Consider the following 26,108-nt stretch of genomic DNA (forward strand, 5'->3'; position numbering starts at 1 on the left):
TTTCCTTATTTATTTTCATTTTGGATGATCTGTCCATTGGTGAAAGTGGGGTGTTTTTTTTTGTTTGTTTGTTTGTTTGTTTGTTTTAAAGGGGCCTCTCCCGTTGCAGAGCACAGGCTCTGGACGTGCAGGCTCAGCAGCCATGGCTCACGGGCCCCGCCGCTCCGCGGCATATGGGATCTTCCTGGACCAGAACCCGTGTCCCCTGCATCAGCAGGCGGACTCTCAACCACTGCGCCACCAGGGAAGCCCGAAAGTGGGGTGTTAAAGTCCCCTACTGTGAGTGTGTTACTGTCGATTTCCCCTTTTGTGGCTGTTAGTATTTGCCTTATGTATTGAGGTGCTCCTATGTTGGGTGCATAAATATTTACAATTGTTATATCTTCTTCTTGGATCGATCCGTTTATCATTATGTAGTGTCCTTCTTTGTCTCTTCTAATAGTCTTTATTTTAAAGTCTATTTTTTCTGATATGAGAATTGCTACTCCAGCTTTCTTTTGATTTCCATTTGCATGGAATATCTTTTTCCATCCCCTTACTTACAATCTGAATGTGTCTCTAGGTCTGAAGTGGGTCTCTTGTAGACAGCATATAATGGGTCTTGTTTTTGTATCCATTCAGCCAATCTGTGTCTTTTGGTGGGAGCATTTAGTCCATTTACATTTAAGGTAATTATTGATATGTATGTTCCTATTCCCATTTCCTTAATTGCTTTGGGTTCATTATTGTAGGTATATTCCTTCTGTTGTGTTTCTTGCCTAGAGAAGTTCCTTTAGCATTTGTTGTAAAGCTGGTTTGGTGGTGCTGAACTCTCTCAGCTTTTGCTTGTCTGTAAACGTTTTAATTTCTCCATCAAATCTGAATGAGATCCTTGCTGGGTAGAGTAATCTTGGTTTCAGGTTTCTCTCCTTCATCACTTTAATTATGTCCTGCCACTCCCTTCTGGCTTGTAGAGTTTCTGCTGAGAGATCAGCTGTTAACCTGATGGGGATTCCCTTGTGTGTTATTTGTTTTTTTTCCCTTGCTGCTTTTTTTTTTTTTTTTTTTTTTTGCGGTACGCGGGCCTCTCACTGTTGTGGCCTGTCCCGTTGCGGAGCACAGGCTCCGGACGCACAGGCTCAGCGTCCGTGGCTCACGGGCCTAGGTGCTCCGCGGCATGTGGGATCTTCCCGGACCGGGGCACGAACCTGTGTCCCCTGCATCGGCAGGCGGACTCTCAACCACTGCGCCACCAGAGAAGCCCCTCCCTTGCTGCTTTTAATATGATTTCTTTGTGTTTAATTTTTGACAGTTTGATTAATATGTGTCTTGGCGTATTTCTCCTTGGATTTATTCTGTATGGGACTCTCTGTGCCTCCTGGACTTGATTAACTATTTCCTTTCCCATATTAGGGAAGTTTTCAACTATAATCTCTTCAAATATTTTCTCAATCCCTTTCTTTTTCTCTTCTTCTTCTGGAACCCCTATAATTCGAATGTTGGTGCGTTTAATGTTGTCCCAGAGGTCTCTGACACTGTCCTTTGTTCTTTTCATTCTTTTTTCTTTATTTTGCTCTGCATCAGTTATTTCCACTATTTTATCTTCCACCTCACTTATCCGTTCTTCTGCCTCAGTTATTCTGCTGTTGATCCCATCTAGAGTATTTTTCATTTCATTTATTGTGTTTTTAATCAATGCTTGATTCATCTTTAGTTCTTCTAGGTCCTTGTTAACTGTTTCTTGCATTTTGTCTATTCTATTTCCAAGATTTTGGATCTTGGAAATAGAATCTTGGATCATCTTTACTATCATTATTCTGAATTCTTTTTCAGGTAGACTGCCTATTACCTCTTCATTTGTTAGGTCTGGTAGATTTTTATCTTGCTCCTTCACCTGCTGTGTGTTTTTCTGTCTTCTCATTTTGCTTATCTTACTGTGTTTGGGGTCTCCTTTTTGCAGGCTGCAGATTCGTAGTTCCCGTTGTTTTTGGTGTCTGTCCCCAGTGGCTAAGGTTGTTTCAGTAGGTTGTGTAGGCTTCCTGGTGGGGGGGACTTGTGCTTGTGTTCTGGTGGTTGAGGCTCGATCTTGTCTTTCTGGTGGACAGGTCCACGTCTGGTGGTGTGTTTTGGGGTGCCTGTGGCCTTATTATGTTTTTAGGCAGCCTCTCTGCTAATGGGTGAGGTTGTGTTCCTGCCTTGCTTGTTGCTTGGCATAGGGTGACCAGCACTGTAGCTTGCTGGTCGTTGACTGAAGCTGGGTGCTGGTGTTGAGATGGAGATCTCTGGGAGATTTTCGCCACTTGATATTATGTGGAGCTGGGAGGTCTCTTGTGGACCCGTGTCCTGAAGTTGGCTCTCCCACTTCAGAGGCACAGCACTGACTCCTGGCTGCAGCACCAAGAGCCTTTCATCTACCCGGCTCAGAATAAAAGGGAGAAAAAGTAGAAAGAAAGAATTAGTAGAAGAAAGAAAGAGAGAGAGAAAGAAAGGAAGAAGGAAAGAAAGGAAGGAAGAAAGGAGGGAGGGAGGGAGGAAGGAAGGACGGAAAGAAAGAAAGAAAGAAAGGAGGGAGGGAGGGAGGAAGGAAAGAAAAAGAGTGAGTGGAAGAAGGGAGGGAGGGAGGAAGGAAAGAAAGAAAGAAAGAAAGGGAGGGAGGAAGGAAAGAAAAAGAAAGTGAATGGAAGAAGGGAGGGAGGAAAGAAAGAAAAAAAGAAAGGGAGGGAGGGAGGAAGGAAAGAAAAAGAAAGAGTGAAAGGAAGAAGGGAGGGAGGGAGGGAGGAAGGAAAGAAAGAGAAAGAAGGAAAGGAGGGGCGGAGGGAGGGAGGGAGGAAGGGAAGGTAGGAAAAAAAGAGCAGGTAAAGTAAAATAGAATAAAGTATAAAATATAGTAGCGTTATTAAAATTAAAAATTAATTATTGAAAAAAAACGGACAGATAGAACCCTGGGACATATGGTGGAAGCAAAGCTATACAGAGGAAATCTCACACAGAAGCATACACATACACATTCACAAAAAGAGAGCAGGGGGAAAAATCGAAAATCTTGCTCTCAAAGTCCACCTCCTCAATTTGGGATAATTCGTTGTAAAAAGAGGAAAAGGGGGAAAAGTCTGAAATGTTGCTCTCAAAGTCCACCTCCTTAATTTGGGATGATTCGCTGTCCATTCATGCACTCCACAGACGCAGGGCACATCAAGTGGGCCGTGGAGCTTTAATCCCCTGCCTCCGAGGCTGCACAGAGAGATTTCCCTGTCTCTGCCCTCACAGCTCCCGGGTCTCAGCCTTGGACCTGACCCCGCCTCTGCGCGTAGGTCGCCGGAGGGCGTCCGTTCTTCGCTCAGACAGGACGGGTTTAAAGGAGCCGCTGATTCGGGGGCTCTGATTCACTCAGGCAGAGGGGAGGGAGGGGCGCGCAGTGTGGGGCGGGCCTGCGGCGGTAGAGGCCGGCGTGACGTTGCACCAACCCGAGGCGCTCCGTGCGCTTTCCCAGGAAAGCCGTCCCTGGGTCCCGGGACCCCGGCACTGGCGGGGTGCACAGGCTCCCCGGAAGGCGGGGTGGACAGTGACCTGTGCTCGCACACAGGCCTTGTGGCGGCGGCAGCAGCAGCCCCAGCGTCCCACGCCCATCTCCGGGGTCCGCGCCTTTAGCCGCAGCTCGCGCCCGTCTCTGGTGCTTCTTTAAGCAGCTCTCTTAATGCCCTCTCCTCGCGCACCAGGAAACAAAAGGGAAGAAAAAGTCTCTTGCCTCTTCGGCAGCTCCAGACTTTTTCCCCCGGACTCCCTCCGGGCTAGCCGTGGTGCACTAACCCCTTCAGGCTCTCTTCCTGCCGCCAGCCCCAGTCCTCTCCCTGCGCTCCGACTGAAACCCGTTACACGAGCCTCAGCTCCCAGCCCCGCCCGCCCCGGCAGCCGAGCAGACAAGCCTCTCGGGCTGGTGTGTGCCTGAGGGCACCGATCCTCTGTGCCGGAATCTCTCCGCTTTGCCCTCCACACCCCTGTTGCTGTGCTCTCCTCCGCTACTCCGAAGCTTTCCCCATCCGCCACCTGCAGTCTCCGCCCGCGAAGGAGCTTCTAGTGTGTGGAAACCTTTCCTCCTTCACGGCTCCCTCCCACTGGTGCAGGACCCGTCCCTATCCTTTTGTATCTGTTTATTCTTTTTTCTTTTGTCCTACCCAGGTATGTGGGGAGTTTCTTGCCTTTTGGGGGGTCTGAGGTCTTCTGTCAGCGTTCAGTAGGTGTTCTGTAGGAGTTGTTCCACGTGTAGATGAATTTCTGATGTATCTGTGGGGAGGAAGGTGATCTCCGCGTCTTACTCTTCCGCCATCTTCCTCCAGGCCTAAAGTGGCTTTTAAAAATAGTCACTTTTTAAACTTAAAAAAAAATTAGTGGGGTGCACCCAAGTGTATTAGAAGAAATAATGATGTGGCTATATGTTATTTATGTGCTTCTCCTCACCCCAGAGCATTCTGAGAAGCAAAAATTCCTCAAATGATTCCCTTCCATCCGCAAACTGCTACAAAATATCTGCAATACTGACCTCTAGAAAATAATTTTCTAAATAGGAAAATAAATCTTGTTCTAGTTATGGACAACAGTTACAGGAAAGGGAACAGTCATCAGTATCTACTTATTTATCACCAAGTCCACTTTTCTCCTGTCTTTTCACTTTTATTTTGAGTTGATTGTGTTAGGTTTTCTGCCTCCCAGCTCTTCAAAGAGGTATGATTAAGCCCCAAACCTAAAACATGCAAAAAAAAAACCCTAAAAGAATATATCTTTTCTGATGTTAGAAAATTATTCTTCTTATCTGTCTCACAAACTAAAACTGTCTTGTTTAAGATAGTCAAGAGCTGTCCAAAGAAAAAAGAAATATTAGAAGTCTGTTTTCTAATAATTACCATCAATTACTGCATTCTTTATAGTGAATTAGGACTAAGATTTTTTCTTTAGCCTATTTTTGTGAGTGGCCATGGACTAAATAATAAAGGCTTATGTAATTTAAACTTCTTATTCTTCCCAGTTTCAGAATAGAAAATGTTAGGGAAAAGGAAAGAATACAATTCAGTGTTTTTTGTTGGCTATCTAATTTGAATGTTTTTTCTGGTGTCTGTGTGTGTATGTGTCATATGAACAGTGGAGCATGATCTGGATCAGATTGACTATATTGACAGCTGTACTGCAGAGGAAGAAGAGGAAGAAGTGAGACCACCCAAGGGCCTGGACTCAGACAGCCTCAGTTCACAGTTTATGGCATATATTGAACAACGGCGAATCTCTCATGAGGTAGTATACACACTTAAGCTTAAATTTTTTGCTATCCCCTAGTAGAAACAGTTTATGACAGTATAAATTTCTATCATATCAGTGGTTTGTTGGTTTAGGCTTAATTATTTGTTTTATTATATTTAGTTCCAATTTTATTACTGAGTTTTTCAGATTTATTTTTAAAATCAGACAATACTCTCAAGTAAAGTTTAAGTTTATTTTTCAAATAAAAAGACAGATTTCAGAATTTTGAAGAGGGAATAAAAGAAGTCCTAAGATTATCCTATGCCTTGGAAGAAAATGCAGAGGAATATGATGCTTTTCATTGTTGTTCTTATTGTTTTTTTATTTTTATTAACTGGTAAATCATAGTTTGATCAGTAATTAAGAACTGAACCAAACTGCTGACTTTTGGAGCAACATACAAACTTAACCATAGAATTTTTATGATGAGCTTAATTATATTGGCGCTTTTATGTGAAGTCACACAGAATATAAATTGTTTGCCATTAAAATTCTTGGATGTCTCTTATAGTGGAGCATTGAGTTGCCTTAGAAAACAAATGAGCATTCAGCCCACTGCAAAATCTCTGCCAATTCCCCAAGGGTCTCAAGTAGAAATAGCATTCTTCAGTGTATCTAGTCAGCATACTAAAATGGCTTCACTTCAGTGTGTGTGATGTTAATGTCTGGAGTTGGTCCCAGGCTTTGAGCAGGGATTATTTGAGAAACACTTGGGGCCTTTTTGGAGAATGATGTATTTAGTCTTTTAGAAATAGCGAATAGTCACTTCAAGTGGGACATGTTATAGAGTGTTATTATCATTCTTTAAAAAAAAAAAAAAAAACCTTGGTCTTCCTGTCTGAAGGCTTTTGAACACAGTATTTTTTGTTGGTGTTCAAATGACATTCTTGTATTTAAAGCTGGATAAAGTTATATACAGTATTCCCCCCACCCCATATCCACAGGGTGTACGTTCTAAGACCCCTAGTGGATGGTTGCCTGAAACCACGGATGGTACTGAGCCCTATATGTACTATGATTTTTCTTATACATACATACCTATGATAAAGTTTAATTCATAAATTAGTCACAGTAAGAGATTAAGAATAATAACTAATAATAAAATAGAAAAATTATAACAATATACTGTAACAAGTTATATGAATGTGGTTTCTCTCAAAATATTTCATTGTACAAATTTAATGCCTTTTCCATCTTAACTAAGCATTCATTTATCACATGCTGTGACTGTAACTTTTGCAGTTTGAGGTGCAACAGCAAAACTAGCATGCATGTCTTTTTCCTTCACAATTTCACAGATAGAAGATTTCTTCTTACTATAGATCTTACCTCAGCATACAATTTCTTTTCTTTCCTTATTAGTTCAAGAACTTTCACCTTTTCACTTAAAGGAAGCACTTTATGACTTCTCTTTGGCATATTCGAATTGCCAACATCACTACTTTTGCACTTGGGGCCATTATTAAGTAAAATAGGCACTGCTATACTGCGACAGTCAATCTGTTAACCAAGAGAGACTAACTGAGCCGGCTACTAACGGACTAACAGGCAGGATACTCTGGACAAAGAGATGATTTACAGCCCAGGTGGGATGGAGCGGGACAGCTTGAGATTTCATCAGAACAGCATGCACCTTAAAACTTATGAATTGTTTATTTCTGAAGTTATCCGTTTAATATTTTTGGAACATGGTTGACTGTGGGTGACTGAAACCTCGAAAAGTGAAACCAGAAGATAAAGTGGACTACTGTAAATCAAAGTCCTGCAGCCTACAGATAGCAGTGTGTACCTGTGATTAATGAAACTACTTGTGGTTCAGGCTATAAGCACTTCTGCTAGAGCAGAGGGCAACTACTTTGCAATAAAGCTTAAGTTAACAATGCACATTATAATCTAAAAGGGAATCCTTTTTCTTGTGGTCTTTCTCTTTGACCATTTTATTGTTAATTAGGCTGTGTAGATGAGGTATTTCTACTAAAAGTGAAAATGCACGTTATGCTACTGATGAAAAATTGTAGTACCATTTCTTTAATCCATTATATTGGCTAATTTGTAATAAGTTTTTTGATTCCATCTACCTACTATATATAGTAGTTTTTATGATTCTGTCATAAGGCTCTTTATTATTTCTGTGTCATAAGGCTTTCTAAAGTTTGGCACCTATAAAAATAAAATAAAGCAGTATTATTTTAAATGGTTTAATAAACAGTGAAGAAATACTTTTTTTATATTCTTGGATACTACCTAAACATGGGTTGTTAAAAACAATTTGAGATTTTAAACGCTCTGCTGTTGTTTAATTTTATCATAATGCCTGTCACATACATAGTGATACTGTGATAAATAAGGTATGACTTATATTTATAGACTATGACATATTTTTTAAATTAAACCAATGTTACATTCATTTTGTCATGAAAATTTCATGTACCCCTTATAATTTTAGGTAATTGCAGTATTGTAAAACCAGGGTGATAAGTCACTGATGTTAACATACTAGGAGAGATTTTTGTTTACTTAAAAAGTCATATTCACTGAAATTAGAGTAATTATTCTCTCATCAAGTTTCTAGAATTGTATCTCATTTAGTATGATCATTATGCCCAGACTTTACAGGAGTCAGCTTTATCCCTTTGGAGTAACTCACCAAAGAAGATCTTCTAGTTATTTGTGATGTACCTACTTCTTGGAAATAGACTATAAATAGTTTTACATTTGATTTTTAGGGGTTTTTTTTTGGGGGGGATAAGTTTTTTTTTCCCCTTCCAGAATACCCATTTTGACGATTATTTTTGGTGTTGAAGTAAGATTATATTATTTTTATAAGTTCTCATTTGACAAAATATGTGGTGTGATATCCCATGAGCCTCTACCTTTGATTTATAATTTTATTTTTCAGAATATAGTCCATATAACTTAAGCCAGTTTAATTTTCTTTGGTAATGTTTTTTGAAATGACCTTTACCCTTCAGTTTATAATAGATTGCCACTATTTCTCTTTTAATTAATATCATATTTTACCATAAATAGAAATTACTTTTTGCTTTATCTTGGTATTCCACCAGCATCCCCAGGACTATTTGTCTGACTAACATAAGTAACAGTTTATGATGATGAAGAAGTAAAGAAATGTAACCTCCCCAGGGAACTTCCTATTACTAGAAATATTCAAGAGAGGCTGAGCAAAAGTCACGGTAGGGTTGGTAGGAATTCCCGTTCTAGATGGAAGTTTGTACTAGATGACCGCTAAGATCCTTTTCAACTTTCACATCTTATCATCTAGAAAATATTACTATATGGTTATTATAATTCATAAAATACAGTGTGAAGAAAATCTGCTTTTTTTTAAATAAATGTTTTTGGATTGTGAACAGTTTTGTGTTTACCAAAGCAGTGATATAGCCTATAATGCTTTTAAACATGAAAATTCACATTTGAAGTTTCTGTTAAAATATTTTTAGTGTAATATACAGATCCCTAAATGCCAAGTTGAATATGAACTGTGTAATTACACTTTTCTGGATACATGTGTTAAATTGATCTGTTTTTCTTTTTTTGACCTAGGGTTCACCAGTAAAGCCAGTACCCATGAGGGAATTTCAAAAAACAGAAGACACGAGAAGATATTCACATCAAAACAGGTTTGAAAAACCAATTCTACTTATTTCTTTCTGTCTTAAAACTCAGTAATTAGGTAATGAAATGATTTTGATTTTGTGTAGATCTGTGTATAATGAAGATGTTTAGATACTATGTGTTTTAAATATGATGTATTTAGAGCTAAGTGAAATGTACCTTTGTGCTTAGGTAATAGAAAAAGAAGTAAAATTGATTTATTCATTCTAAATTCAGATCACCTAAACCATTAGCTGTATAATTATTTGATTTGAAGATACTTAATAGCAGTGAGGTTTTATATTGATATGTCTGGATTTATGCATAAAGAGGGCTAAATGAATTTCCAGAGACCTGCAATTATTTTACTTAAACTTTTCATTAGAAACAGAGCCACAGACAGAGACAGCGATATATTCCTCATTCCTATTTCAATTGAAGTGACCTTTTATCTACAATTAGTGCCTCACACAATATTTCTAAACTTAGCTTGGCCATTTAGAGCACTGCTTCTTTTTTTTTTTTCAAAGTACTGCTTCTTATTCTTGAATTCCAAAAAGTTTCTTGTCATAAACTGCATCACAATAGTTGAAAAATTCCCAGCCTTTGGTTTTTTTGCTTCCTTTCTGTTTTTATGAAATCTTAAAGTGGTAGACTTGATATGTCTATCCTTAAACAACAGTAAATTTACTGTGTAGATAGTGTCATACATCATTCTTTACTTAAACTTGACAGGATATTGAAGTTCTTTAGGAGACTGAAATATAGATGGATAAAGAAAATGTAGGGAGAATAATGAAAGAAGTCTTATAACTTGGACTTTTTAGTCTTATTGGTTAGTTCATGGCGATTTACTTATATTTCATATCTTTGAAATTTATCTCAAAATAGCTTTTTAGTTACCATGTGTCCTTATATCGAAAGTGTGGTCATTTGAGATTCCAGTATCATGCAAGGATTTCTTGTTATGTTTCCCCGTAGTGGGGGGACCTCAGCTTTATCTTTTGTCCTTCCTGCCTCCTGTATCCATCATAAGTAAAGCCCAAGATTCCGAGGATATGATACACCCACCCTCAAGGTGAAAGCCAGCTTTTTTTTTTAACATCTTTATTGAAGTATAATTGCTTTACAATTTTGTGTTAGTTTCTGCTATATAACAAAGTGAATCAGTTATATATATTCATATATCCCCATATCCCCTCCCTCTTGCATCTCCCTGCCATCCTCCCTATCCCACCCCTCTAGATGGTCACAAAGCAGCAAGCTGATCTCCCTGTGCTATGCAGCTGCTTCCCACTAGCTACCTGTTTTATATTTGGTAGTGTATATATGTCAATGTCAATGCTACTCTCTCACTTTGTCCCATCTTCCCCTTCCCACCCCCCCACCCCCGTGTCCTCAAGTCCATTCTCTACGTCTGCATCTTTATTCCTGTCCTGCCTCTAGGCTCTTGAGAACCATATTTTTTTTAGATTCCGTATATATGTGTTAGCATATGGTATGTGTCTCTCTGACTTACTTCATTCTGTATGACAGACTCTAGGTCCATCCATCTCACTACAAATAACTCAATTTCGTCTCTTTTTATGGCTGAGTAATATTCCATTGTATATATGTGCCACATCTTCTTTATCCATTTATCTGTTGATGGGCACTTAGGTTGCTTCCATGTCCTGGCTCTTGTAAATAGAGCTGCAATGAACATTGTGGTACATGACTCTTTTGGAATTATAGTTTTCTCAAGGTATATGCCCAGTAGTGTGATTGCTGGGTCGTACAGTAGTTCTATCTTTAGTTTTTTAAGGAACCTCCATACTGTTCTCCATAGTGGCTGTATCAATTTACATTCCCACCGACAGTGCAAGAGGGGTCCCTCTACTCTACACCCTCTCCAGCATTTATTGTTTGTAGTTTTTTGGGGGGTTTTAAAATTTATTTATTTTTGGCTGCATTGGGTCTTCGTTGCTACACGCGGGCTTTCTCTAATTGCAGTGAGTGCGGGCTACTCTTCGTTGCGGTGTGTGGGCTTCTCATGGCGATGGCTTCTCTTGTTGCAGAGCACAGGCTGTAGGCGTGCAGGCTTCAGTAGTTGTGGCACACGGGCTCAGTAGTTGTGGCTCGCGGGCTGTAGAGCACAGGTTCAGTAGTTGTGATGCATGGGCTTAGTTGCTCTGCAGCATGTGGGATCTTCCTGGACCAGGGCTCGAACCCATGTCCCCTGCATTGCCAGGCGGATTCTTAACCACCGCACCACCAGGGAAGCCCCTGTAGTTTTTTTTGATAATGGCCATTCTGACTGGTGTGAGGTGATACCTCATTGTAGTCTTGATTTGCATTTCTCTAATGATTAATGATGTTGAGCATCCTTTCATGTGTTTGTGGCAACCTGTATATCTTCTTTGGAGAAATGTCTACTTAGGTCTTCCGCATATTTTTGGACTGGGTTTTTTGTTTTTGTGAAATTGAGCTGCATGACCTGCTTGTATATTTGGTAGATTAATCTTTTGTCAGTTGCTTCATTTGCAAATAGTTTCTCCCATTCTGAGGGTTGTCTTTTCGTCTTATTTGTAGTTTCCTTTGCTTTGCAAAAGGTTTTAAGTTTCATTAGGTCCCATTTGTTTATTTTTGGTTTTATTTCCATTACTCTAAGAGGTGGGTCAAAAAGGATCTTGCTATGATTTATGTCATAGAGTGTTCTGCCTATGTTTTCCTCTAAGAGTTAGATAGTGTCTGGCCTTACATTTAGGTCTTTAATCCATTTTGAGTTTATTTTTGTGTGTAGTGTTAAGAAGTGTTCTAATTTCATTCTTTTACATGTAGCTGTCCAGTTTTCCCAGCACAATTCAGTGAAGAGGCTGTCTTTTCTCCATTGTATATTCTTTCCTCCTTTGTCAAAAGAAGGTGACCATATGTGCATGGGTTTATCTCTGGGCCTTCTTTCCTGTTCCATTGATCTATATTTCTGTTTTTGTGCCGGTTACCATACTGTCTTAATTAATGTAGCTTTGTAGTATAGTCTGAAGTCAGAGAGCCTGATTCCTCCAGCTCTGTTTTTCTTTCTTAAGATTGCTTTGGCTATTCAGGGTCTTTTGTGTTTCCATACAAATTGTAAAATTTTCTGTTCTAGTTCTGTGAAAAATGCCATTGGTAGTTTGATAGGGATTGCATTGAATCTGTAGATTGCCTTGGGTAGTATAGTCATTTTCACAGTATTGAGTCTTCCAATCCAATAACATGGTATATCTCTCCATCTGTTTGTATTGTCTTTGATTTCTTTCATCAGTGTCTTATAGTTTTCTGCATACTGGTCTTTTGTCTCCTTAGGTAGGTTTATTCCTAGGTATTTTATTCTTTTTGTTGCAGTGGTAAATGGGAGTGTTTTCTTGATTTCACTTTCAGATTTTTCATCATTAGTGTATAGGAATGCCAGAGATTTCTGTGCATTAATTTTGTATCCTGCTACTTTACCAAATTCATTGATTAGCTCTAGTAGTTTTCTGGTAGCATCTTTAGGATTCTCTATGTATTGCATCATGTCATCTGCAAAAGTGACAGTTTTACTTCTTTTCTGATTTGGATTACTTTTATTTGTTTTTCTTCTCTGATTGCCATGGCTAAAACTTCCCAAGCTATGTTGAATAATAGTGGTGAGAGTGGGCACCCTTGTCTTGTTCCTGATCTTAGAGGAAATGGTTTGTTTTTCACCATTGAGAATGATGTTGACTGTGGGTTAGTCATATATGGCCTTTATTATGTTGAGGTAGTTTCCCTCTGTGCCCACCTTCTGGAGAGTTTTTATCATAAATGGGTGTTGAATTTTGTCAAAAGCCTTTTCTGCATCTGTTGAGTTTATCATATGGTTTTTATCCATCAACTTGTTAATGTGGTGTATCACATTGATTGATTTGCATATACTGAAGAATCCTTGCATTCCTGGCATAAACCCCACTTGATCATGGTGCATGATCCTTTTAATGTGCTGTTGGATTCTGTTTGCTAGTATTTTGTTGAGGATTTTTGCATCTATATTCATCAATGATATTGGTCTGTAATTTTCTTTTTTTGTAGTATCTTTGTCTGGTTTTGGTATCAGGGTGATGGTGGCCTCATAGAATGAGTTTGGGAGTGTTCTTCCCTCTGCTATATTTTGGAAGAGTTTGAGAAGGATAGGTGTTAGCTCTTCTCTAAATGTTTGATAGAATTCACCTGTGAAGCCATCTGGTCCTGGGCTTTTGTTTGTTGGAAGATTTTTAATCACAGTTTCAATTTTAGTGCTTGTGATTGGTCTGTTCATATTTTCTGTTTCTTCCTGTTCAGTCTTGGAAGGTTGTACTTTTCTAAGAATTTGTCCACTTCTTCCAGGTTGTCCTATTTTTATTGGCATGTAGTTGTTTGTAGTCGTCTCTCATGATCCTTTGTATTTCTACAGTGTCGTTACTTCTTTTTCATTCCTGATTCTGTTGATTTGAGTCTTCTCCCTTTTTTACTTGATGAGTCTGGCTAATGGTTTATCAATTTTGTTTATCCTCTCAAAGAACCAGCTTTTAGTTTTATTGATCTTTGCTATCATTTCCTTCATTTCTTTTTCATTTATTTCTGATCTGATCTTTATGATTTCTTTCCTTCTGCTAACTTTGGGTTTTCTTGTTCTTCTTTCTCTAATTGCTTTAGGTGTAAGGTTAGTTTGTTTATTTGAGATTTTTCGTGTTTCTTGAGGTAGGATTGTATTGCTATAAACTTCCCTCTTAGAACTGCTTTTGCTGCATCCCATAGGTTTTGGGTCATCGTGCTTTCATTGTCATTTGTTTCTAGGTATTTTTTGATTTCCTCTTTGATTTCTTCAGTGATCTCTTGGTTATTTAGTAGCGTATTGTTTAGCCTCCACGTGTTTGTATTTTTTACAGTTTTTTCATGTAATTGCTATCTAGTCTCATAGTGTTGTTGTCAGATGAGATACTTGATACAATTTCAGTTTTCTTAAATTTACTGACTAAAAGCCAGCTTTTTGCTCAGTTGCCTTATATATTAGTTTTCTAGTGCTTTTATAACAAATTACCACAAATTTAGTAGCTTAAAACATACCTATTTATTATATTACAGTTGTGAGAGATAGAAGTCTGGGCAGACTTCTCTTGTTTCTCTGCTTACAGCCTCACAAGGCCAAAGTCAAGGTGTTGGATGGCCTGGATTCTTATCTGGAGAACCCTGGAGGAGCATCCACTTCCCAGCTCATATAGGTTGCTGGCGGAATTCAGTTCCATGCAATTATTGACTGAGGTCTCCATTACCTTGTTGGCTATTAGCTGGGAGTCATTTTGGCTTCTAGAGTCCACCTACATTTCTTGGTTCTTGGCTCCCTCCATCTCAAGACAGCAGTGACAGGCTAAATCCTTCTCACATTTTGAATCTCTGATTATCCTTTCTGCCATATCTCACAAACTCTCCTGCCTCCTCTTCTGCTTTTAAGGACTTGTATGATTATACTAGGCCCACCTGGATAAAGTCAACCAATTAGTAACCTTAATTTCATCTGCAAAGTCCTTTCTGATGTGTAACATATTTATTAGAGTAACACCAGAGTGGAGATCATGGGGGCCAAAAGTCTGCCTACCAAACCTTAATCCATAGTTCCTGTTTTTACTTCTTTTTAGAATCTGTGGATTCTTTATTTTTATGACACTTTAGCAACACATTTTAGAAGATTACTTTATTGAACAGTTTTTTTGTTTCCATTGGAAGAGTCATTTGGAGTATCTATTCTGCCACAATGCTAGAAACTGAATCAATGATTACTTTTGGGTGTCTCAAAGCATTAGACCTTAATACAACCTTTGGATAAGAACTCCATACTTTATCCCAATAATCAGTTAAGTCTAACAGTTAAGCTCTAAGATCAATACATACTTCATTTGTTTTAGTTAGATATGTGCTAAATATCTTCTTTGTGCTAAGTACTTTTTTAGATATTGGGAAATAGCTGTGAACTTTGAAAGTTCCTGTCCTCCTAGAGCTTGCATTCAAATGGAATCATGAATTAGAACCTAGAAAAACAAAATCACCTCCGAATGACTGGCAGCTCTCAGGCTCACAAGACTTGTCTGTAACCTGAGTAATATGTTAACCTAAAAAGTTGATCAGTCCTCCAGTTACAAAGACTGAGAGGAATTGAGTCAGTATACATACTGCTACTTGCTCGTTAGTCATTGCTGAAAAGTTGCTTACCTCTTTTTTTCTCCTAATTCTCCTCCCCTCCCATCACCCACCATGTACATTTCTTCCTACCTACCCCTCCCACACACAAACACAGACACTACTTGCCTGGGGGATAGTAAAGGTAGGGGGATACATTAAAAGTATTATGATAAATTGGTAAGTGTTTTATAGTTATTTGCTAAGATGGATTAAATAAATTTGAAGTTAAAACTAACAAAATTATCATTCATTTTATATATCAAAAAAATTTTTAAGGGCTCACTTATAATTTGATTGGCATTTTAGTTCAGGAGAGTTGCTAATGTCAGACTAGGTCCTGGGAAGTTCATTAATTTCTATTAGAAGCAGTATAGAATTAAAGAACAGTTGAGTAATACCTGGAAATTTTTAGTTTCATGTTAGGTAGACAAAAGTAGAAAAGCTACTCATATTAAATGTGGTTTTATGAACAAAGACAAGCGGAAGGGCAGTTCAGAGTCTGCCAGTTTACTCTGCTCAAATAAGTTCAAGATTTTAAAAGGCATATAGTTACCTGTATTTTTGTTTCAGTATCCCATACTTTTTGAGGGGAAGATGCCACTGCCATTCATTTAAACAATATTTCTTGAGCACTGCAGCCGTCTGGCTGTGCTCTAGGTCCCTGATGTCATAAAGCTAATCTTTTAATGGATGTAGACAAATATATGTAACAAGTATTTGTCAGGAAATGCGAAGTGCTATAAAGAAAAATAAAGCAGGGTAAAAGAGTAGAGTGGGGGGAGAGTGAGAGCAATTTTATGAGGTAATAATATTTTGATAGAAACCTAAAAAATAGAGGGATCAAGCACTCTGACTGTCTAGGGGAGGAACAGTCTAGGCAGAGGCCCTAATAGAGGAACATGCTTGGTATGTTCAAGGAACACTGAAGAGTGTTATCAAGGCAGAACAGGTTTGGACTGTGAGATGAGAATTAAGTTGTGGTTATGTTCTACTTGAGGTGCCTGCTAGACATTCAAGTGGAGTTATCAAGTAAGTAGGTAGATACATAAGTTTGGAGTAAAGGGGAGAGAATTAGGGCTTAAACAACCAGCAAAAAAAGACTTAAGCAGGAAAGGTCATGGGGATAGGAGAGGGTGGTGTCCCAGAGGCTAAGTGAAGAGAGCATCTCAGGACATGTGGAAAGAGATAAGCAGTGTCACACATACTGCTGGTAGGTTCAGTAAGGTGAGGGCTAAAAACTATTGGATTTGGACATGTAAAGCCTCAGACTTGAAGAGAGCAGTTTTCAGTGAAGTTGTGAGGACAGATCCAGATTGGTGTGGGTTCAAAATAAAATGGGATGAAATGAAGTAGAAACAATGGACTTAACCAGCTTTTTAAAGAGGTTTTGGTATAAAAAGAGAGTAAAGAAATGGGAGTAGAAAGAAGGTGTATATTAAAAGGTTTTGCTTGAAAAGCATTATTAAAACATAGTGTTCAAATCAGGGCACATAAACCCACTTGAGATGGGTTTACATGGTCCTTTCTGGGGTTTTTGGTGTAGTTTATCTACAGATAGCCAATAAAAGCTATAGGAAATGTTAACAGTGAAATTAGTAGTTTGGGACAAATTTGCAGTTAATGCCAGTTATTCTTCTCCCAGACTAGTATATAGTACTGGAGTCACTCGTCTCTCATTATTGGTTATATCCCAGTTAAAAGTCTTACCCTACCAACCCACTCTCCTCCTCTTATCTTGTCAGACTTGTGACTGAGGATGCACTGATTAGGAGTGCTAGGATAAAGGTTGACAAGGATTAGTAGAAAGTTAAGGAAGTTTTTCCCTAGCTTTAACCTTATTTTAAACCTTGTATAGGAAGTTATTAAGTAATTTATTTGGTAGTTATTTATTCTGTTCCTTTTAAAAATTATAAACATAATTTATTCTGTCAAAAGTTTTTTTAATGGCTGAAATTTTTTTAAAAGAATTTTGTGAAAACTTCAAAGAATTGGAACCAATATAAGAAAAAAATGTGGGGGCTTCCCTCATGGCGCAGTGGTTGAGAGTCCGCCTGCCGATGCAGGGGACACGGGTTCGTGCCCCGGTCTGGGAAGATCCCACGTGCCGCGGAGTGGCTGGGCCCATGAGCCATGGCCGCTGAGCCTGTGCATCCGGAGCCTGTGCTCCGCAACGGGAGAGGCCATAACATTGAGAAGCCCGCATACCGCAAAAAAAAGAAAAGAAAAAAAAAATTTGGCATGAAAGCATATAGTAGAATAGCTTAAGTTTTTGGTTTCTTACATATTATATTTTTAAAATTTAGGAATTACAACAGGGAATATATATCAAAGTATAAGAGTTAGCACTGATAAAACTGAGAAGCAAGTTTTACTGTTTTTTTAAAGCATCAAATCAGGTTTCATGTTTTTCTAAAAGATAAAAATCAACAAAATCTTTACTTTTGTTGTTAAAATTGCTTCTTCAATTAAAATGGGAGTAGGAGTGCTTTAAACATACAGTTACAGGTTCTGTAGTATTCCAGATTTCTGCTGATAAAATGGCTTTGTGTATAAACCATCTCCATTTACATGTATCTTGTTTCAGTCATGATAGTAAAGAAGATTGTAGTACTTAGTGTGCTGTAAAGAAACGATATTGTTTGACAAGTGATCTCAAATAACCGTATTGTCAGCACTGGCTGACATAGACAGTTGTTAGCTATCTGTAACTTCATCAGTGATATCATCACATGAAATGTGAGTTGGAGACATCAGGTGTTCCTGTAGCTTAATTTAGTGACTTGGGCTCAAGTTTACAAAATGCAATTGGTCTTTCAGTGCTGACCAGACAGTTTGCCTGCTGATTAATAGAAAGCTGCATTAACAATAAAATTCCACTTGTCTTTTATCTATCTGTCTTATCAAAGAGTTTTTTCTTTCCTTTTTTTCTTTTTTGGGTCAGGGTTCCAGCTGAGCCATCTTCTGTCTTATCACTATCACCAAGTCATAATCAGGTAAAAACATTTTTTTCGGTTTTAGTTTGTGGGGTTCTTTTAATTAAGATGGTTTTCTTCTTTTATAATACTTAAATTACAGTTAATTTCCAAATATCTATAAATTTCATTACCTGTCTCTTCAATGTACAGTTATATAATATGTGCACCTTATGCTGGTAACAGTGTTTTTAGACACCAGACAGAAAATAAGTCTTTATAATACGTGTAAGAACACAGTGCAAAGATGGGAAAAGATGAGCAATAAACACATCTGAAGAATGCTAGGTGACTGCAAAGTAAAAGTTGCTTGGGTCAGCAGTAGTTTCCCAAACTGATAAAGAATATTGGTAAGTTGATCTTTATCGCTACTTGCATATGCTAAATGATACTTTTGTTCTAGTTTTCACATGCAGACTTGGAACTTCATCGGAGAAGAGAACAATTAATAGAACGTACTCGGAGAGAGGCACAACTTGCTGCCCTACAGTATGAGGAGGAGAAAATAAGGACCAAGCAGATTCAAAGAGATGCTGTCCTGGACTTTGTCAAGGTGAGTCCTTTGGATTCATTGAATGATATTCCTAAAGTTTCTTAGAAGTAAGTGCTTATTTGTTTTTCTGAGGATGTCAGGTTTTATTGTCTTAATTAAAAAAAAAGAGTTGATATCTTAATTATAAGAATTCTCAAGTAAATAGTATAATAGTATAGTATTATAATATAAAAATAAATAGTATAATAGTCTCCTGCTTGTGATTAGATTAATTGTCCTCCTATGTAGATAGGCTTGAGGACAATCAGAAGTGATTGATCTTCCTTTTAGGACAGTGATAGTCTCTACTCTTAACTACCTATCATTAGACATATCACTTTACTGTCCAGCTGCCATTTCCTAAATCTCTAGTGCATCAAGAAAGTGAAAATGCTATATGTAAACTGTAAAGTGCCATGCAAATATAAACTATTGTTATCTGAATCTATCACTGACTTCCTTACCTCTAGGGAATACCAAAAATTTGCAAGGCTCACAGGTTTAATACTTTAGTCATCTTTGATTCTTTACTTTCTGTTTTCTCCACATCTACTCAATTAACAACCCCTGTTAATACTTTTTTTTTTTTTTTTTGGCTGTACACGAGCCTCTCACTGTTGTGGCCTCTCCCGTTGTGGAGCACAGGCTCCAGACGTGCAGGCTCAGCGGCCATGGCTCACGGGCCCAGCCGCTCCGCGGGGCATGTGGGATCTTCCCGGACTGGGGCATGAACCTGTGTCCCCTGCATCGGCAGGTGGACTCTCAGCCACTGCGCCACCAGGGAAGCCCAATACTTCTTTTTTTAATCAGCCTCTATGGTTGCCTCTAAACCTGTTTCAATATTTTGCCTGTGTTACTTAAGTCTTTTAGTTCTGAAATCACCTTGGAATTTTTTCTTTATAGTTAAATAATTATTTATATTTTTGCTTGTTTAATGTCTGTCTCTCCCAGGAAGTACCTGGTGGTCCAATGGTTAGGACTCCATGTTCTCACTGCGAAGGGCCTGGGTGTGATCCCTGGTCGGGGAAGGAAAATCCCACAAGCCACATGGTGTGTGGACACACACACACACACACACACACACACACACACACACACACACACACACACACACACACACACACACACACCCTCTGTCTCTCCCATCGGGGAAGGAAAATCCCACAAGCCACATGGTGTGTGGACACACACACACACACACACACACACACACACACCCTCTGTCTCTCCCATCGGGGAAGGAAAATCCCACAAGCCACATGGTGTGTGGACACACACACACACACACACACACACACACACACACACACACACACCCTCTGTCTCTCCCATCGGGGAAGGAAAATCCCACAAGCCACATGGTGTGTGGACACACACACACACACACACACACACACACACACACACACACACACACACACACACACACACACACACACACACACACACACACACACACACACACACACACACACACACACACACACCCTGTCTCTCCCATCCGTAAACGCCTTGAAGACAGGGACCATGTCTGTCATGTTTATTCACTGCTGTATCCCTAGATTTAAGCAGGTCTTAGCCCCTAGTAAAGCTCAATATTTAAATGAATGATCGAACAAATGAATCACTCATCCTCTAAATGCTTTCTCTCTTGTTTCATAACTCTATTAAGTACCATACACATAATAAACTCTCTTATATTTTTTCAAATGTATCAAGTCTGTGATGATGATCTCTGATGCTCAGGGAGGATAACAATTTTCCTGAGGTTAAATACTCAGGTAGTAAGTGGCAGAGCAAAGATTCTAATCAAGACAGGCTGAACAGAAAATGGAAATAAAGCTGATGGAAAATAAACAGTTTCTTTAAAAAAAAAAAAAAAGTCCAGATGGTAACTAGACTTATCATGGTGATCACTTTGTAATATATAGAAATATCAAATCACTATCTTTTGCACCAGGAACTAACATAGTGTTGTAGGTCAGTTATACTTCAAAAACAAACAAACAGACAAGCTAATAGAAAAAGAGGTCAGAATTGTGGTTACCAGAGACAGGGCATGAGGGAGGGAGAATTGGCTGAAGGTGGCCAAAAGGTACAAACTTCCAGTTATAAGATAAATAAGAGTTAGGGATGCAATGTACAAAATATGTGTTAAATGTGAAAGTTGTTAAGAGAGTAAATCCTAAGAGTTCTTATCATTTCATCATTTTTTTTCTTCTTTTGTTATCTTTATGAGATGGTGGATGTTCACTAAACTTATTGTGGTAATCATTTCATCATGTATGTAACTCAGATCATTATGCTATTACACCTTAAACTTATACATTGCTGTATGTCATTTACATCTCAATAAAACTGGAAAGAAAAAAAAAAAAGGACAGGCTGGCTCCAAACCCTGGTCTATGACCAGAATGCTATACTGACTCTCAGTAAATGATAATGGCTAACATATACTATGTCCTAAGTGTTGTTCTATGCATTTTACATAAATTAACTCATTTAGCTTGCCTTCTGTAGAAGTCATATAACTAGTAAGAGATAATTACATTGTAGATAGCCTTGATTAAATGTCAAATTAGAGTTTGATCTTGAACAATTAGGCAGAAAAGAACAATTTTAGTTCTTAAGCAGGAGAAAAGACAGGGAAGTTACTTCTGAAAAACTAATCTGCTCATGTTAGAATATGTTAGAAAGAGATGAGGAAAGAAGGAAAATGAAATAGAGAGTAATTGCAATAATTAGATGAGGGTACAGAATGAAGGCATAAGACTAGATGATTTCTAAGTTTCCTAAGGAAAGGCAGTGTTGTCCTGTGGTAAGGGCTTAGAATCGGAAATATCTGAATTTGAATCCAGCTTTGCTACTTGGTATGTGCTTGACTTTTGGAAAGTTACTGAGCCATTCTGTGCCTTTATTTTCCTCATATGTTTAATGTTTAACTATTAAGTATTAACTATTTCAGAATTATTATGGCTTCACCTAGTACTTTTACTAGTATGGTGTATGCTGCACCCCCTACTGCCACAAAGGGTTTTATAAATTAACTGTAAGAGAGATTTCAAAAGAAGCATCATTATATCTTATACATAGATGTGTAGTGAATGTTGAATAAATCACTGAAAATGAGTGAAAAAAAAAAGGTTCCAAAGCAAGGGTTTGAGGCTAAAAGAATGGTTTTAATGGGAGTTAGCTTTGTGGAAAGAATGTTGGATTTGGGATCAGAAGGCATAGGTGCAGATCTCAGTTATGCTACTTACTAACTTTGTAACCTTGCACATGTCATATAACCTCTCTATCCTCAATTTTCTCATCTTTAAAAGAATATGATTATGATGTTTGTTTATCTCACAGAATAAGAAGAATCACTTGAGATACTGTATATAAAAACACATGGTAAAGCACTCACTATACAGATACTGTGATATTATTAATTGACATAATAACAGAAATTAGCAAATTGGGGGGAAATACCCAGTTAGTACGGGAAATTGAGGAGTTTTTTTGGTTATGTTGAACAGGAGATGACAGTGGGGTTTCTAAGTAGAGAGTTTCCACAGGCATTTGAAAATGCAAGCCTGGAATGTGGCTGGTTGGAGAGAGCTAAAGCTGTTAGCATTAGAGTGATATTTGAAGCCATTAAAGAAAGAGAGGGTGATTTCATTGAGAGATTTTAGTGAGAGATTACTACTCTGAATGTGTTTATATCCATGTACATATAAAAACATAGTTTTTAAAAATTTCTGTTTATAGATGCTTATAGACACAGGAAAATAGTGTTTGTCAGCTTATTGCTTTTCCTCATTTAAATTTTAAGCTATTTAAGGGAAAGAGCAGCGTCTTCTAACCAGTAAATCTAGAAAAATACCATACACGAGAGATACAGAGATTAATGTGAGTGATCATTTTAGTAAATAGCGTTTTTCATTCCCAGTGTTCTAGATTCTGACCAGCTTCCCCTTTTTGGGGGGTGTGGGGTTATATAGCAAAAAGTGTCACAAAGTCCACAAAAACAACACCCCCCCCCTTAGACGGTGAGGTAAGTTTATATAATCACCTTTCTTTGGAACTTTTTATTATTGCAATGAAAATGAAATGTTTTGCATGTGATTATCATATGTTTTCAGTGATCAAAATGTTGCCATTTTCTTTTTTCCTCTCACAAAATTCTCCTTACTAGGGAGAAAAAGACACGGGCCAGGAAGTTTATCAGAATCTATAGATTGGGGTTTTTAAAATCTATACACATCCGTCTGGAGATTATTTCCCTCCTCCCATCCCCAGCAGAGTTATCATCTCCCTCATCCATTTTCAGAGCTACTGTGTAATGAGAGATGGTCCTGAGAGCTGTATCTGGCACACGTGAATGGTGTCGGTATTAAACAGAAAACTCTACATAGTGTTTCAGCTTCAGTGCTCATTTCCTAAGTGTGTATATTATTGATTATACTTTGTACACATTAGTTTTATAATATTAAGTAGTACATTTTTGTTACAAAGTAACATGTAAAATTAATTGTTAATTAACCTTTTAAATCTATGCACCTAGATTCTGTATTATAATGATGTCCTATGCAAAGAGAAAAAATAAACTAGGTTGTAAATTTTATTGTTTTAACATGTGTGCACATTTAGTGACATTTACATTTTGAAATAAAATTTATGATTCATTATTTTTTTAAAAATCTGTGCACCTATTTTGACCTGTTAAAATGAAGCTTATTACTAAATGAATATTTTATTGTACTTGGGTTTTTCATTAGCTATTTTCCTTTATCTTTGCCTTCTTATTTTTTCAATTTATGACCATTACTTCCTTAAAAAATGCATAAAGGCATTATTTCACGTGAGTGTTGACTTTGCTTTTTGTAAAATAAGTTATTTGAAAACCTAACACATGGGGCTTTACAAGCATCAGTCTTCAGCACAGTGTTTTCAAAGCACAAGTGTTTCTGGGATGGTAAAATGTATTGTTTGAAATGTTTTAAATTATCCATTATAAAGGTTTTTTTAATCTTATTGGATATATAATAACTATTTTTGGTTATTTTTTGAGAGCTTATGCATTGGTACAGTACCTGAAAGATTCACTCAAGCACTTTCAGTTGTCTTTTCTTCACATGGTAATAACTCTGTACAAACCTTTGACAATCAAAGTTTGATACGTTAATACACTCCTCCTTTTTTACCCAACATTTCCTTCTTACTGGTCATTCTGGAGTAATTCATTACCTGAAAACTAAAGCTTCTCAGGAAAATAACATGTATAGTTTTAAAATTTCCAGTTGTACCCTTGTTTTGTCTGAGAAAGGTAATGAAGAGATGCCTAGACTAGAAATCATGACTCTTGGGTTTATTGTTTTGCATTTGTCACTAGCGCACTAAATGACCACAAATGTGACTTCTACATCTTCAGCTTTCTCTTCTCAGAACAGAGAATAATTCCTATTCCCCTCCTTGCTTTAGAGTTTTTATGCAATAAGATCATAATTGCAGTTGTTTAAGTTCTTTGGGAGAAAATCGTTACTCAGAAACAACTTATTAGCTATTTTAATGCATGAATTCTGAATGATTGTGAATGTGGTCCTGTATGTCAGCATCTTCACAAGTATGTGTTAATATGTCTCTTTGCTTGTGTATTTGTGAAACTCGTCATGTGTGTGCATAGCTTGTTTTTGACATTGCTTCATTTTTCTCCACCTCTCCAGTGTCCCTTCCCATCCAGAAGGTCTCAGCACACTGATGATAGTGCCTTGTTAGTGGTAAGAACCTTGCACAAAATGGAGTTTTACATTGCTGTGTCTAGAGATTTGGGGAATAGCTCTTGTACTTTTCATTCTGAATTGATCTAAATACCATAAAACATGATGAGCATCATTACTAAATGCTTTACAAATAGCTAGAACTGTCTCCCTACATTACTTTTCATGATTTACCCAGTGTTGCAAGTGTTCTGCAGATATGATTCAAATATCTTTGTTAGTGTTTCCAAAAGTAAAACATTTGCATTGAGAACCATATTGGCTTTGTATGTGTGTTTGGAGGAGAGGGAATAATACATTCGTTTTTTAAATGTTTCTAATTCCAGGTGAACTTTATTAATCACTGTTTTGTCTTATAAGTCACCTGTATGATGAATGGTTCCCTTACTTCATGATGCTAATTATACAAATGTATATTTGGCATCCTATTTTATTATCTATTTTAACCTACTGAAAATCCCAAACTTTTAGATCTCAAGATTATCCCTCCATACCCATTTTATATCTTAAACTCAGGGAAACATTAACTTGGAATGCTGTCTACTGATCATTTTTAACATTGGTTTACTTCTTTTTTTAATTTTGTATTTGATTTTATTGGACACATGCAAATTTAGAAGATACATTAAAGCATACTGGTTTACTTTTATCAGCTTTGCAAGAGAATTCTAACCATGTACATAATTGCTTTTCCCATCATGTTTTATGTTATTTTTTTCACCATAGTATTGAAAACTAGCAGTTCAAAAGCCTATTGTCTGTAGCAATTCCTGTCTTAGGAGCTAGTAACTACCACCATTGTGCATACTACTGCATGAACTGCATACTTGAGCATGAGATTTCTATTACATAAACTTTCATTGTCAGAATTTCTGTGTTCTGTAATCATCATTTCCTTTAAGATGGCTAAAGCACATTTTAACTGGCAGTCTTATAAAGAAATAAGCCTCTGGAGTTTTAGTCAGAGTTAATTGGCATGAGAAGCAAATAATAATTTAATGTAGAAGAATATTGAGAGCCTGTGGTGATCCAGACACTTTACCAGAATTATCTCATTCACTCCTCACAGCAGCCTTAAGAGATAAGGTTAAACTTATCACCATTTTACAAATGATTACTGAGGCACAGAATGCTTTGTCCAGAATGTGACTTCTCCAAGGTCACAGCTAGTAAGTACAAGGCTGTGTTCAAATCTAGATCCAGGTGACTTGAGAACGTGCATGAACACTGTGCTATATTGCCTCCCATACTGTAATTGAAAACACTTTGAAACACTTTAGGAAACTGAAGATGAGATTTAATAACACATATAGTAAGTGCTGAATGCCCAGGCGTTTTTGTCAAGGAAAAAGTGGAATTTGGAAAAACAATAAAATCCCCTTAGCGTGAAATTTGTAATTTCAGCCATTTTCAAAATACATACACTTATATTTTACTTAACAGTATTCCTGTCTGGCCTAAATTAGACAGCCTTTAAAAACAAGAACCATGTCTCACATATTTTTGCATGCCAAATAGTGTCCAACATGTATTACAAAAAGAGTCATTTTGTAAATCATACCTCTGATCTTCTCTAAACTACTTTTCAGTGACTTCATATAGTAGAATAAAGTCCATATACTTTTTTTTTTAGATTTATTTATTATTTATTTTATTAATTTTTTTGGCTGTGTCGGGTCTTAGTTGCAGCACGTGGGCTTCTCTCTAGTTGTGGCGTGAGCGTTTTCTCTTCTCTAGTTGTGGCGCGCAGACTCCAGGGCGCATGGG

The 26,108-nt window shown here is 37.7% G+C and overlaps 1 protein-coding gene across 5 annotated transcripts in view; it reads left to right on the top strand.

Moving 5' to 3' along the window:
- LRCH3 (leucine rich repeats and calponin homology domain containing 3) overlaps positions 1-26,108 on the top strand; it is a 129,046-nt gene that overhangs the window by 78,942 nt on the left and 23,996 nt on the right. For 4 of the 5 annotated variants that reach the window (XM_081236087.1, XM_081236088.1, XM_081236084.1 and 1 more), the window contains exons 9-13: positions 5,114-5,262; positions 8,833-8,909; positions 18,017-18,068; positions 18,451-18,600; positions 24,288-24,341. In XM_081236087.1, the coding sequence (XP_081092213.1) occupies positions 5,114-5,262; positions 8,833-8,909; positions 18,017-18,068; positions 18,451-18,600; positions 24,288-24,341 (482 nt within the window). The remainder of the gene's footprint in view (positions 1-5,113; positions 5,263-8,832; positions 8,910-18,016; positions 18,069-18,450; positions 18,601-24,287; positions 24,342-26,108) is intronic. The other variant, XM_081236085.1, reaches the window with a different exon arrangement.

This window comes from Mesoplodon bidens (genome assembly GCF_964165515.1).
Source record: "Mesoplodon bidens genome assembly, chromosome: 5".
Lineage (NCBI taxonomy): Eukaryota > Metazoa > Chordata > Mammalia > Artiodactyla > Ziphiidae > Mesoplodon > Mesoplodon bidens.